Source organism: Labeo rohita, chromosome 2 (assembly GCF_022985175.1).
Source record: "Labeo rohita strain BAU-BD-2019 chromosome 2, IGBB_LRoh.1.0, whole genome shotgun sequence".
Classification (NCBI taxonomy): domain Eukaryota; kingdom Metazoa; phylum Chordata; class Actinopteri; order Cypriniformes; family Cyprinidae; genus Labeo; species Labeo rohita.
The window spans coordinates 5,549,029-5,564,129 of NC_066870.1; the positions used below are offsets into that span (position 1 = coordinate 5,549,029).

The 15,101-nt window shown below is 34.5% G+C and overlaps 1 protein-coding gene across 2 annotated transcripts; it reads left to right on the forward strand.

The window, feature by feature from the left end:
- The first annotated feature begins 4 nt into the window (after positions 1–4).
- On the forward strand, positions 5–8,655 carry anxa13l (annexin A13, like). Of its 2 annotated transcripts, none has more exons than XM_051130558.1 (11): positions 5–230; positions 921–996; positions 3,366–3,460; positions 3,876–4,043; positions 4,142–4,175; positions 4,326–4,405; positions 6,508–6,576; positions 7,214–7,315; positions 7,413–7,488; positions 7,656–7,768; positions 7,847–8,655. In XM_051130558.1, the coding sequence occupies exons 1-11, from the start codon at positions 216–218 to the stop codon at positions 7,964–7,966; spliced, it is 948 nt and encodes a 315-aa protein (XP_050986515.1). In that variant the 5' UTR covers positions 5–215; the 3' UTR covers positions 7,967–8,655. The 2 variants fall into 2 exon arrangements, with proteins under 2 accessions (XP_050986515.1, XP_050986509.1); XM_051130552.1 differs by having other exon boundaries at positions 19–230; positions 3,873–4,043.
- The last annotated feature ends 6,446 nt before the right edge of the window (positions 8,656–15,101 follow it).

Genomic DNA, 15,101 nt, shown 5'->3' on the forward strand with positions numbered 1-15,101 from the left:
AGAATAATTTCATGGGCGTTTATAGTAAACTAATAACGCTTTACTTTTTGGTGAGGACGTGGTTATTGCTTTAAAAAATAGATTAAAGTCAGACACAAATGTAGACATTTATATGACGCCACCAATAGTGACGTCAGGGATGCGGAGTAAAAAGATGAGCGTCTCCGGGTGGAGAGAGCAAGTGCGCATTCAGAGACTCACATCAGCATCACAAGATGGGCAACGTTCAAGTGAGTAAAACAAGTTGCAGTTTGATTCTTTTTCTCACTTTTCTCACTTTATTTCACTACAGATAACAGTGTGCGTTGTTATTTGTTTGTTTTACGGATGCTGCAAATTAATAGGCTGAATAAAAATAGCTACCTATACGCAAACGACATTCTGGCGTGACATTTTAATTTTATTTTGATGTTTTAACATTTTTCATACACGTCTGTTATTAAAATTACGAAACTAAATATAATTTTTTAATTTTTAATATTTTTTTCTATGTACAAATGTAATATTTACTATAATTTCTTGCATTTCACTGTGATTTGAGCAGTATTATGCTCTTTTAGAGGAAGAGGAATGTTTATAAAAGAATAACTGTTTCTGTTATCAAGAAGTGCACATTGTTATTATGGCAGTGGGCGAGGCAGAGGACGGCTTCCGCTATTCCTGTCCCTGCCCAGAGATCCCATGACTCAGCTCTGTGTGTTAGATACAGAGCCCCTCCTCCCCCTACAGACTCTGCTGCATGGTGATCTCATGCACAAAACCTTCAAAAACATGCTGATGGACTCACTCATCACATCTTTTGACAGTATAACAAGGAATGAATTGCTTAACCTATTTGAAAATCCCTTGATGTAAATGTAATTTAAAACCACACTGTAATTGCATAAAACATGGTTTGTCTAACACAACCTTCATTTCAGCCCACAATAACTCCTTATGAGGACTTTGATGTGATGGCAGACATCAAGGCGATCCGTAAGGCCTGCAAAGGAATGGGTAGGTTGAATAAAAGTAATCACTTGTTGGAAAACACTGACATATATAATGGGTGATTGTTTGTGTAACATGCAATATGGTGATGTATTATATATCATGCACTTTTAAAGTGACCAGCTTTTCTTTTCGAGTAAAATGCAATGCTGAAAGAGAAAAAAATAGAGACGGGGTTTGTTTTTAATAGCTCCTTACAATTTCTAGCTCACAGCAGACTGGTGGTTAAGGAGGACTGGTTAAAAGATGTTCTGCTTAAACAACCAAACTGACATCATCAGAGAAAGAAAGTCAAAAATCTCATCTTAAAAAGGCTTTTTTTTGAAAAATTTTGCTGAACATTCCCTCACCTACAGGCAACTCTAGATGTAAATTTGGAGCAATGTAACATCACATCATTCGGATCATCTGCAGCAAATGGGCACCGTCAGAATGAGAGTTCAAACATCTTATAAAAACGCCACAATAATCCAAACAATTGTCTTGTGAAGCAAAAACTTTGTGTTTGTAATAAACAAAGATGTTTTTAACTGTTGTTTATGGCTAAAGTCCTACATCCAAAATAATCCATCTGGTCTGAATCAGGAGAGAAATATGCACAGCTCATGATTTTGTTTCTTATAAATATGCAGCCTTTTGCTTTCCAAGATGTTAATTGACGGACTGGAGTGGTGTGGTTTACTTGTGGATTATTGTGATGTTTTTATTAGCTGTTTGGTCTCTCATTCTGACGGCACCCATTCACTGCAAAGGATCCATGGGTGAGCAAGTGATGTGATACATTTTGGATGACCTGCGGGTGAGCAAATGTTCAGCAAATTTTAATTTTTCGGTGAACTATTCCCAGTGTTGGGTAGGTTACGGGTTACAAGTTACTCTATTTAAAATGTAATAAGTAGTGTAACTTTTCAATTACTTTATTGAAGTAATGTAATTTATTATATTTGATTACTTTTCTAAATTTCCAGTATTTTCAACTGTTAATCATTTTGATACACTTAAACCAGGCAGAGTTAACCTTACAGTAGCACTCAACACTGATTACAGTCAGACTTTCAAAATCCTTCATCATTTGAATTAAGATTATAATAAGTAAAGGATAATATACATCTTTATTTTGCTATAACAACTGTCTGGATGTACATTATCCCACTTATTACACAGCTGCTTGGCACAAAAGTAAATAATTAGGCACAAAACACTGATCTGAGTTGAAATATTTGAACACAAATTTGAAGAAATCAATTGCTAGCAACATTTACCCACATAAATAATTAAGTACTAGTACTAGTTTGTTAGTTATATTATAATCCATTACAGTGTACAAAACAAAATGGTAGCAGCTGTATTTGTATGAAACAACAGAGTGATTCCATGATACCAGGATGACAGAATAAAGAAATTGTACACATAATACTGAATTGAGTTTTAATATTTCATTAGCCAACCAAACGCAAAGCTTCCATCAAGAAAAACTATCAAGCATATCCACCTTATTTTTCAGTGCGGAAGTAAGCTGTTTTCTGGTAATGTGTTAGACGTCCGTTTCATAATCCACCATAGGAAAATAACGAGAAGAATCTCGAAGTGCAGTAAATGGTAAAACAGTTTGCGCTACAAATCAGTGTATTCATAATTAAGATAATACATAAAAATAATATAATATAATTTGAATTTCAAGCAGCAAAACAAGTTTTTTGTGCAGCTAAATATAGCTGGAAGTGGATGAGACTGGAAGCCAGACACAAAAAATTTGCAAATGGCTGCACCCGCTTTAATGGGAAAATTATGGTGGATAGTGCCAACTTAAGTTGCCTGGATGAGTCTTTGTTGTTATCGGGGAATAACATATCTTGGAATGTCATGACTGACCAGTCAGAATCAAGCATTCCACAGAGCTGTGTAATAATTTAATTTAAAGCACAGCTACCACAAATTCAGACTTAACACCTTTTATTTACGTTGAGATCATTCTGAGGTTAAATACAGATTTAAAATCATAACAAGAAATATTTTAAATATCAAATGTTTGCATAGTTATGACAGGAAACACTGGCATCTAACAGTGCTTTGGAAAAAAAACAATTAATCTTAAAAAATAAAGTACATGTATAAACCAAATTAATTCTGAGGGTGTGTAATTATTAACATTTTCAAAAGTAACTGTTATTTAATTATACATTTTTTTTCTCAGTAACTGTAATTAATTACAATTACATTTATTTTTAAATTACGTAATTCCATTACATATAACTAGTTACTCCCTAACACTGACTATTCCTACCTTAAGAACGATCTCAGACGGTGAGTTTGAGTAGTCTGCAGGAAGAATGACTGACATTTTGAGGTATGAACTCATCTCCTGTTGTTCACAGGGACGGACGAGGAGATCATCATTTCCATTCTAGCAAACCGCTCTGCAACCCAACGTGTGGAGATTAAACAAGCCTACTTTGAAAAATATGACGATGTGAGTCACATCTCTGAAATGTCAGCTAATTGACAAATGCAAGCACATACACAGACCAGTGGTTTCTAATTTTCCTCTCCATCACATTAAATTGATTCAGACTGCATTAGGTAACGGGTGTAAAGTTTCTACTATTATGCTTTTACCCTTTTAATAATTGTGTAGAGCTCATTGAAAGCTGGAAAGTATTGTGCTGAAGAATTTATGTTCTTTACATAACATCTCTAAATCAACTAAAATGCTAACAAACAGTGTTATAACAAATGTAAATGTAATAATTTTTGAATGAAGTTAATTTACTGCATATCATAATTGATTGATAGGTTAATAAATCAACATGCTGTACATTCGAGTCATAAATAGAACTGAGTGTTTTTGCCTGGCTTGTCCTGTCTGTGGTCACATTGTCAAGGAGTTGGAGGAAGTCTTGAAGAATGAACTCACAGGAAACTTTGAGAAAGCAATTATGGCCATGCTGGACCCGCCTCACATTTTCATGGCTAAAGAGCTGAGGAGAGCCATGAAAGGTGCTGGGACAGATGAGGACGTGCTGGTGGAGATCCTCTGCACAAGCACCAATCAGGTTATCCGTTGCTTACATTATTAGCTTAGAGTTCAAGCATCAAACATAGCTGAAATCATTACTTGATTTAGCATCATTTTTGTATTTTTCATTAACAGGATATTTTGAATTCCAAAGAGGCGTATATGCAAGGTAAACTTTAATCAGATGTAATGTTAAATTTAAGATGTAATAAATATGAAGAAAGATGATTTATTGTTGCCTCATTATTGTGACTGTAATATTGTTGGTAAGAAAAATAATGCAGGATTATAGAGATGTAACAGATCTTTTGATCATCAGTGCATGAGCGAGATCTGGAGGCGGATATCGAAGATGACACTAGTGGAGACGTCAGGAATCTTCTGGTTTCTCTCCTACAGGTAAAATATAAATACACAAATGAGCTTGTGTCTAATAAGCTTGCTTTGGCTAACTTGAACTAATTTATGGAGGCTTGTTTATGCCACAAGTGAAAAAGCATGAATAAAAGATTATTGCATTTTTTTTAAATCGCAGAATTCTTAAAGGATTAGTTCACTTCCAGAATAAAAAAATCCTTATAATGTACTCCCCTTGTCATTATAATGTACCCCCTTGTCATCCAAGATGTTCATGTCCTTCTTTCTTCAGTTGAAAAGAATTAAGGTTTTTGAGGAAAGCATTCCAGGATTTTTCTCCATATAGTGGACTTAAATGGAAGCCAACAGACTGAAGGTCCAAATTGCAGCTTCAGTGCAGCTTCAAAAGGCTCTACATGATCCAAGTCAAGGAATAAGGGTCTTATTTAGTAAAACGATTTCTTATTTTCTAGAAAAAACACAAATGCTCATCTTGCACTAGCTTGACTTCACACATTACGTAATCACATAGGAAAGGTGACATGTGACATAGGCAGAAGTACCAACCCAATGTTTACAAAGTGAACGTGCAAAGAAAGTCAAAAGCCCTATACAAAAAAAAAGGTCAAACAACAATGTTGGATGATTTTTAAGTTTGAAGAGAAAATGAGATGGACTTTTCGCCCTACCCTACCTTTGAACAGGAGTACACAGATGAAGAATTAACCGTGTTTAACATTTCCAGCGTGATTACATAATGCGTAAAGTTGTAGAGTTCGGGTGAGTAAATTATCAGGCAATTTTTATTTTGGAAGTGAACTAGTTCTTTTTTTCTTGTAGTTCTGAGATAACATCTTGTAATTCTAAGAAAAAAGTCAAAATAGCGAGATGTTAACTCAGAATTCTGACTTTTTTTTTGCAAATCAAAGTTCACATTTTACAATTCTGAGTTTATATCTCAAATTCTTTTTTTCTCACAAGACTTTTTCTCAGAAGTTTGAGTTTACATCTTTAAAATATATATATATATATATTTATTTTTTTGTTTTGTTTTGTTTTGTTTCCAACACAGTAAAAAAATTTTGTTGTGACTTTTTTCTGGCAATTGCTTTGTATCTCACAATCCTGACATTTTTCTCAGAATTGCGAGAAAAAGGCAGAATTGTCAAAGATAAAAAGTCACAATTAGGGGAGAGTGGGGATGGTTGGGGACACTTTTTGCATTTCCTTAAGTTTCTCAGAGACTGTTTGTATTAGAAAGCTAAAATTTTAATACAATAAAGCCACACCTGTCAGCTACTTAACCACATTGCGGCAACATGTGTACATATGATAATATTCATACAATTTACACTTGAGTAGACAAAGCGAAATGTTGCAACTGACCCCACAACAGGGGACAGTTGTAACATTCAAAAAATGTTTTTAAATCATTCTTAAATATCATTTTGTGATTTCTTTATTTTATTTGTGCACAGACAGAGTCTTCAGTAAGGTAAATTAGCTGTATAAAACCAAAGAATAGTAAATAAAAAAAAAACAAAAAAAACGATATTGAAAGGGGTTCATAATAAATCCATAAAATTACAATTATGTAATTAATGGCAAGCCTTTTAATTAATGTTGTGGTAAGGGACAGCATGTTGGGATGGTTGCAACAATATGTTGCAACTGTCCCGTATATTGATAGCCGTGATAAAACTTGGTATATTAGCTTAACACAATATCATGCTAGCTGTGCCTATTAGAAGCTCAGAAAACACTGATTAAAATGTTATGTATTTACAATGTGTCACACAAACAACTTGCACTATGCACTGTAGCACAATGACCAAAAATCTGATCTTTTTAAAAAAAACTTTTTTTAGCATGAAAATGATTTTTTGTAGAAGGAATGGTCACATGTGGCTGATTTCAATAAAGCATGAGCAGTATGAATATCATCACATGCAGCTTATTCCTGCATGTAGAAATAAGCTACTCTGCCCAACCTTATGTATAATATGGTGCAAAATTACTTTTTTTAAGGAAGATTTTTTTTTGTTAGCATTTTACAGTATCTGCAGTAATAGTGCAAAATTAGAAATTGAAGCTACCAAGTTCTGCAGTTGTTATTTGCTATAAAAACTGACTTTCATCTGCAGGCCAACAGGGATGAGTCTTATGAAGTGGATGAAGCACTGGCTGAACAGGATGCTGCATCATTGTTTGAGGTGAGATTTACTTTGCTGTTACAACTCTGTATGTAAAGCCTGTTCTGCCTCAGTCCTGTCTTGAAACGTTGTCTTGTTGCCATTAAATAAAACTAAACTCTTACAAATAATTTTTGGTCATTGAAATAAAGCTGAAAAAATATATGAGAAAAATATGAGATGAAAAACTTAAAGATTAAAATTAAAAACTTGCTTTGGTTACTATACCAACTTAAATATCAAAGTACTAAAATTCAATCGTTAAAAGCTAAACAGAAATCTTAAAAATAATAAAAATGACAACCAAAATTAAATTGAAAATAGTAAATATAAATAAATATTAAAATATTAATAAATACTGTAATAGCATATAAGCAATACCAAAATAATGAGAATTTGACATTTTTTTAAGCAAATGTTTATTGCTGCTACGTTATACAGTAGGCCTAAAAATAAAAGGAAAATTGAAAATATATAAACGGGGCTCCAAAATCTGTGGCATATTTTGTGTTTTGATGTTGGGATGATTTTGGGCTTGTTTTTATTGGTCACTGGTCTAGTTTTGGGATATATCTTATTGGCTATTTGACTGTCTTTGTCAAACAGACCTGGCAACCCCGCTTATGTTGCCTAAATTAATAACCATTTTTTTTCACAGGCAGGTGAAGGCCGCTTTGGAACAGATGAGTCCACTTTCACCTACATCCTCACTCACAGGAACTACCTACAGCTTCAGGCCACCTTCAAGATATATGAAACTGTAAGGTCCCAACGCCGACTATACCCACCACTGCTTTACAAGAGCCATTTCAACATTCTTTCTGAGTTTCTGGTTTCTCTTTTGTGTTTTTCCATAGCTCTCTGGAACAGATATCCTGGATGCGATAGACAGTGAAGCTGCAGGAACATTAAAGGACTGTTACATCACTCTGGGTAACTATAACCATCCAAACTATTCAGAAGCCTTAAGGAACTTCATTCTTTTGAATCAGAGTCATATTGCAGTGACAGCAAGCTCCTAAAAGAATATAGCAGGACGTCATGTGTTTGATATTTGATAGCCGCACAAATCATACAGTGATTTGTTTTTGTTCAAACAGTGCGATGTGCTAAAAACCCGCAGCTGTATTTCGCACGCCGTCTGAACGCTGCCATGAAAGGAGCCGGGACAGACGAGGACACACTCATACGGATTATCGTGGGACGCTCTGAGGTAGAGACTGTTATGGGCTTGATATCACAAAAGAAACTTATCATGAAGGAAAAATTATATTTTCTTTTCCACTTCCAGGTGGATTTGGAGACCATCAAAGACATGTACTTGGAGAAATATGACGTGACCCTGAAGGACGCCCTGAGCTCAGAGTGCGGCGGAGACTTCAAGCGCCTCCTAATAGAAATACTTCACTGAATCACCGTCAGATGGAGCCAATAACTAACCCTACTGATGAAAGAAACACTGCCGAAACACATACGCACTCACTTAGGATCGCCTTTTCCTGTACACGTTCGCTCATTTTGTCATTAGTGCGGATAGGACAGTACTTAATCATGGGTTGAATCATCTCACAACATTCCTAAAACTAGAGAGGTGCTCCATTTGACAGTTTTTGAGTTTTTATTGCAGTACATTTGAATTCTGCATTAACTCACTACACACGTGCCTTGATAAAGTCATGAGTGACAGCTCAGTACTTCATCATCTTTTTTTACAGGACAAATCGTGGAGCACAAAGGGTGATCCTTCATTTACTACTTTGTCTGTTCACACAAGATCTTTTGACATCTATAAACCAAATATGTATATGTATGGCCGATGCTAAAGTTAAAAGTAGCTTGCTTAAGACCTAAGGTGGTTAGTGCTTCAGTCTTTGATAATGCTTCGTAACAATGGGCATTTATTTTTTAAACAGCAGTTGTTATATGGTGGTGACTGTTAATATTGTAGCAGCGCTGTGAACTTATTGCCATGCTTCAGAATATATATATCTTTTTGAAGATAATGTGAAAAGTACTGGGTAGAGGAAACTGATATCCCACTAGTGGTCAAAGAATATTAAGTGCACATTATCAATAAAGCATGCTAAATTATTAAACACACCCCTGTTGTGGACTTTTATATAGACTTATAAAATGATTAAAAATAACAGTAGTTTTGTTTCTTCTTGCTATTCCTGAAGACAAGCTGTAAAAAAATATTTGTTTAGTTGTTTCAGTCACTTTTTTTTTAAGTTGGCACAACCTGCAGTTTCTGAATTTGTTCTTTCTACTTAACATTTTAAATGTTCACGGTCTCTGCTAGTTTGTAAGTTAACTGAACTAGAGTATTCACCCCGTAAAAATACTGGAAGTACTCGAATGTAAACAACAGCATGGATTGAATGGTTAATGTACTACTGAATATGTTCTGCTAATTTATGGTGTCTAAACCATGGAAAAAACGTGTGGAAGCTGCTAAATCATATAGAGACGGACTTAGTAAGAGTGAAAGGGCGCAATATTTTGACAAACTAAACTTAATAGGTGGTAAAGATACGTACGAGCAGTATTAATTAAGATATTAGCCTAATATTTCACCTACCTGATCAGAAGTGTTAACAACAAACACGAATGTTGTTGAGATTCTTGCCCTGGATTCATTCATGATTCATGGTTCAGTTTGGCCAGCCACCAAACCCTTCTCAGAGTTTTTTTGCACTCTTCTCTTTGATATAACTTTTGGCAGTCTATAGTACTCCAAATGTTTTTCCCGGTCCGACCAATTAGTACAGCCCAAAACATGACAATACTTGGCCGATTTCAGCAGCAATAATCAGCAAAATATGCGAGTTTCGCCTTTTGTTTACATTCGATGCCACCAATATGTCCAAATGATGATGCGTTGTGAAAACTCAATGGCTGCATTCAAAAGCCTAGACAGCTGATATGCTGCCTCACTGCCTTATTATTCAATGACTTTGCAGGCAGTGTTTTTGCACGAAGGCACCTCATGAAATTGATTTCGGACAGGCTTCTGAGGCAGTGTAACGATTTAATGATCTAACTTACAACATAATAGAACGAGTTTTGATGATAACTAAACAAATGTTTAGATACTATAATATTGATTTCTCACTAGAAATAACATCAAAAGTGCAAAAAGTTAGTCAGAAATATACATTTACACACAAACTGACCACTAAACGCAACTTTCAGATGCCATTTTTATTTTTTTTAGCTCAACGGTCACTGAATGGAACGCACAGAATTGTGGGATATCTAAGGCAGCGAAGAATACATCTATGCTGCCTTCAAAATTCGATTATAAGAAAGTACCTCCGGAAGTGAAGTCAAATGTGTATTTATTGGTTTAATATGTGTAAAATGACGTATGTTGTTTAAGAAGATACCAAGTATATGGTTTAAAGCGTCGTATTTTCTAGTTATATGTATGCCAGTTTTGCGGCACTATGAAGCGGTTTCATAGTATTTTCCTTATAAATATTATAATTATTATTCTTGATATTTATATTGTTATTGACCAATAAATTACTGGTTGTTAATTTAAAAAAATATATATTACTAAGAAAATGTAGCTCTTTTTATATTGGGATGGCTGAGAGTTTGGCTGGAAGACCTCTGGGAAAACATTTATGCACAGTTTCTCTCCTCTGAAAAAGTCTAAATAACATAAGTCACAACCAGTTTTGGGAAGGTTACTTTGGAAATGTAATAGGTTGCAAATTACAAGTCACTCTATTTAAAATGTAATAAGTAGTGTAACTTTTCAATTACTTTATTAAAGTTATGTAACTTATTACTTTTAATTACTTTTTGATTGCTTTTCTAAGTTTCTAATATTTTCAACTGTTAATCATTTCAAAACATTTAAATCAGGCAGAGTTAACCTTATAGTAGCACTCAACACTGATTACTGTCAGACTTTATCAGTTAAATTAAGATTATAATAAGTAAGGGAAAATATAGATCTTTATTTTGCAATAACAACTGGCTGAATGTACAATAAAGTGCCATAAAGACATCAGCTGCTCGCAAGTGGCACGCTGACAGAATTACGAAATTGTACACATTATATTGAATTGAGTTTTAATATTTTATTAGCTAACAAAACACAAAGCTTCCACCAAGAAAACCTATCACACGTATAGCGCTAACTTAAGTTGCCCAGATGAGTCTGTGTTATTAGGTTTTACCAGTTGTTATCGGAGAATAACCTTAGGATGTCATGGCTGACCAATCAGAATCAAGCATACAACGGAGCCGTGTGATAATATAATTTAAAGCACAGCCACACAAATTCAGACTTAACACCTCTTATTTACTTGGAGATCATTCTGAGGTTAAATACAGATTTGAAATCATAACAAGAAAAGGTTTAATAACTATGATACCGGTTTTGAAATCAGATGTTTGCATAGTTATGAGAGGAAACACTGGCAATTAACAATGCCTTGAAAAAAAAAAAAAAAATTAATTAAAAAAATAATGTATATGCATAAACCCAAATAGGAAATAAAACAGTTTAGAATAAGCATGTGTCCTATTCTGTGTCCTAAACTCCTAAAACATTGGTGTCTCATTTTAGAGCATTCAATGCAATTTTGGAAGTAAATTAAATCTGTATGTGAAAAAAAGTTCAGATGTAACCCCCTTTGTAATCATTAACATTTTCGAAAGTAACTGTAATTTAATTACACATTTTTTTCTCAGTAACTGTAACTAATTGCAATTCCATTTATTTTGTAATTAAATTACGTAATTCCGTTACATGTAACTAGTTACTCCCCAACACTGGTCGCAACTGACTTTAAAAAAATGTCCAAATATCTTGATTTGTTAAAAAAAATAAAATAATAAAAATAACATGAGCGTAAGTACATTTTTAAAAGCCTCTAGTCTAGATTCATGAAACTAATATAATATTTAAATAATTTAATATATAATAATCTGCTCTCACACTTTCAGGCTGAGGACAGTTCCAGGAATCCAAAACGTTAAGCTCCCCCAATGAAACGTAAATATTTCCAGATGTTTCACTTCAAGTCAATACAGGCTTCAACACAGCAGTAGTATTATCACATCCTCTAACACTGAACACCTGTACCGTCACTTCACCAGACGTTTAACCCTTGCACTCAGAGAAGGCCACAGGGTTCACGTCAGCTGTCCTGACAGAGCAAAATAGACTTGATTCAGATTTCATGTGGAGTATCTAAATCTCTGCACATTATGTTAATAACATTTTTGACACTCTTCAAAATTCAGTAGGACTGAAGATTATTAGTAGTTAATTAAATGAAATTTGCGTATCTGATTTTATAAATTGATGGGATCCTAAAAAGTAATGGTTAAATCTGATATTAACCATTTGTTTCTTTGCTTAAACACTGATTAATTTCCATCTGTGTGAAGTTTTACAGCGGGCTGTATGGTGAGGGCGGTCTGTGATCACTGACTTGACCCTCTTAAAGTAGCCGTAATTCAGTGCTTCACGTTGGCCCTTTGAAGGGTTCAGTCTATCACACTCTTCTCCTTATGGAATAACTTTAAATCAACGTCATCTCCTGCTCCCTGTAAAGCTTTTAATATTAACCAAATGTCTTGGAAAACCACACGTCTGTGTACATGCTTCCTAAGATTATAAACCTATTTTCAGTTCTAGTTTAGCTTCAGGATATGGTTTCTGCTATGGTCTTTTTATAGAAACGTCAAGAAACTAAGGATGTATTTGATTTGGTGTTACTGATGTTATGTGTAATAAATGAAATGTCATCATTTCTGCTTTAAGAATAACGTCACACATATATAAAGGAGGCCAGAGGGCTGCTTTTATTCTGTTTTATATAAAACCTGCATTTTGAAGAGCACATCTGGTTCTGTTTGTCACAAACACCTGCATTTGATTCCCATTATCAATGGGAAATGTTTACTACCTTTTTCTGCTTTTGTCGTGCAAGGATCTGGATTGACATTTGAAAAGTAATCAAAGAAATAGTAATCAAAGTTCTGTGAGTAATTATAAAATTCTATTGGAAACTATTATTTAAATAAAAACATACGGCTACCACTTAATGTTTTATTCAAAGATACAGGCAAGATACAAACATGCTCTATGACATACCCTCTCTTATGAGGAAAACAAAGCAAATTTAGATAATACATTTAGATAATACATTTGAATGCTAACATTGATTTATGAAGTGCAAATACAGTGAAAGGAAAAATGTTGAATAGAACTGGTAAATGCAATTATTTTAATAAAATTAAACCATACAACAACCTATCACACAAAGATTTGTAAATAATAATTAGAAAAAAAGAGTAAATGTTTATTTCATCATATTTTCACAACTTTTTTTCTCAGCGAAGTTTTTAAAAAGCATACTTGATGACAAAATGTCACTTCAACCAGAAATTTACTCTAAACCAAGCTACTGTTTGGTTGCACAGCTTAGAAAATGTTTCGAAATGAAACCAAATCAATTGCGCCTACATAAAAACATCATCCAAAAGTACTTGAGTTAAAGACTTTACTCCTGAATTAAAATTTCCTGACAATTTACTCACCCCCATTTCATCCAAGTTCATGTCTGTCTTTCTTCAGTCGAAAAGAACTGAAGGTTTTTGAGGAAAACAACGTGACCAACAAGTTGAAGGTCCAAGCTGCAGATTCAGTGCAGCTTCAAAGGGGTAAGGAATAAGGTCTTATCTACGGTGACCAGACGTGTGACTTCCTGGGGATACATTTAGTACAGGATTTCTAAATTGTCTAAAATAACCAGGTGTTGGTAGTTTGCGCTGTGCCGATCGATCGTTTTACGACATCAAAGTACCGTGAGAGCTAGAGAGCAGATGGCTCAATGTTTTCGAATCGCTCTCGCAGTACGATGTCATGCAATGATCGATCGGCACAGTGCAAACAACCAATACCTGTTTTTTAGGCAATTTGGAAATCCTGTGTTGAATGTGTCCCTGGGAACTGGCACTTCTGGTAACCCAAATCTATTGAAACGATTGGCCATTTTCTAAAAAAAACCAAAAATGTATATCCTTTTTAACCACAAATGCTTGTCTTGCACTAGCTTGCCAACACGCATTACGTAGTCACGTTGGAAAGGTTATGTGTGACGTAAATGGAAGTACCAACCCAGTTTTTACAAAGCGAACGTGCAAATAAAGTCAAATGCCCTTTACAAAAAAGGATACAATGACAATGTTGGATGATTTTGAAGTTGGAGAAGAAAATGAATTGGAGTTTTTCGCCCTACCCTTCCTTTTGGAACCGGAGTACACACGAAGAACTAACTGCGCGTGACCTTTCCACCGTGATTATGTAATGCTTGAAGTCAGGGCCGGCCTTGGCCAATTTGCTGCCCTAGGCAAGATTTTACCTGGTGCACCTTGCCTCACAAACCATTCCACCAATAATCATTGTGTTAAGACATTTACACTCAAACTGCATAGCCAGATATTTCAAAAGTGCATCTGAAGAGAGAAATGGAGCAGTATATGTTACTATTGGGTGTTAGATTTTCTTTTAAAAAAGCTGATGATAGTGAAACGGTAACACTTACAGTAAGGTATAATTTGGTGAATGTAATAGCTAACTTGAACTAACAATGAACAATACATTTCTAATAGTATATATATATATACACATTAAGAATAATTATCTGGTATTCCTGCACGAAACTAATACAGTTTAGTTTGAATACTTAACTAGCATACAGTAATGTTACTGTTTAATCTTAAACATAAATTTGAAGTGTTCAGTTTCCTGTAGATGGCAGCAATGTTCTACTAAACTACAGCCCTTTCTCATGTTTTTACCACAAAGTAAACTGAGAAGCGTGCATCCTTAAGTGAATTTTACATAAAATGTTGCTATTTTTAATAAGCCCAGTTAAATACAAACATTACTAGATTAGCAAATTCAAACTGAAAACACCCAATTACTACACAACTATAGCATAAATTTTTTTTTAAATGTGTTATTATGTGACACGAAAAATCTCAGATCTCTAAAACTCCAGACATTCTTACTACCCTATTTTAAACTTTTAGACTAGGCCAACATAAAGTTTTACCTCATCTAGATCATAATTCATTACATCATATTACCTTTGTCTTTGTCCCATTTTTCTTCTTCTTATCTTCTTTTTTTTGGGGGCTCCAGAGAGCTCCAGTCTTTTTGACATAGCGGTAATTTATTAATGAACTAGATCTATCGCAATAAGATAATTGATGCATGTGGAAGTGTTGCAGTGCAGAAGATTGATCATGCTTCAAACCAGGGTCAGAAGAGCAATAAATTTCTTGTTTTTGTGGGACAATCATTTTTTTGTAATATTTTAAATTCATAATATTGAAGTAGTATTGGTAATAAAAAATAAATAGTTAAAAAAAACCCCACACATTTTGGTGCCCCTAGGGATCGGCAGCGCCCCTAGCATTTGCGTATTCTGCCTATGCCACGGGCCGGCCCTGCTTGAAGTCGTAGCTGCGCATTGAAGAGCTAGTGCAAGACAAGCATTTGTGGTTAAAAA

What these genes read in the sequence shown, in the direction of transcription:
- anxa13l (XM_051130552.1), top strand. An exon ending in CAAAGAGGCGTATATGCAAG is followed by an intron (nt 4,176 to 4,325) that starts GTAAACTTTAAT and finishes TTTGATCATCAG; the next exon opens with TGCATGAGCGAGATCTGGAG. An exon ending in TTATCGTGGGACGCTCTGAG is followed by an intron (nt 7,769 to 7,846) that starts GTAGAGACTGTT and finishes TTCCACTTCCAG; the next exon opens with GTGGATTTGGAGACCATCAA.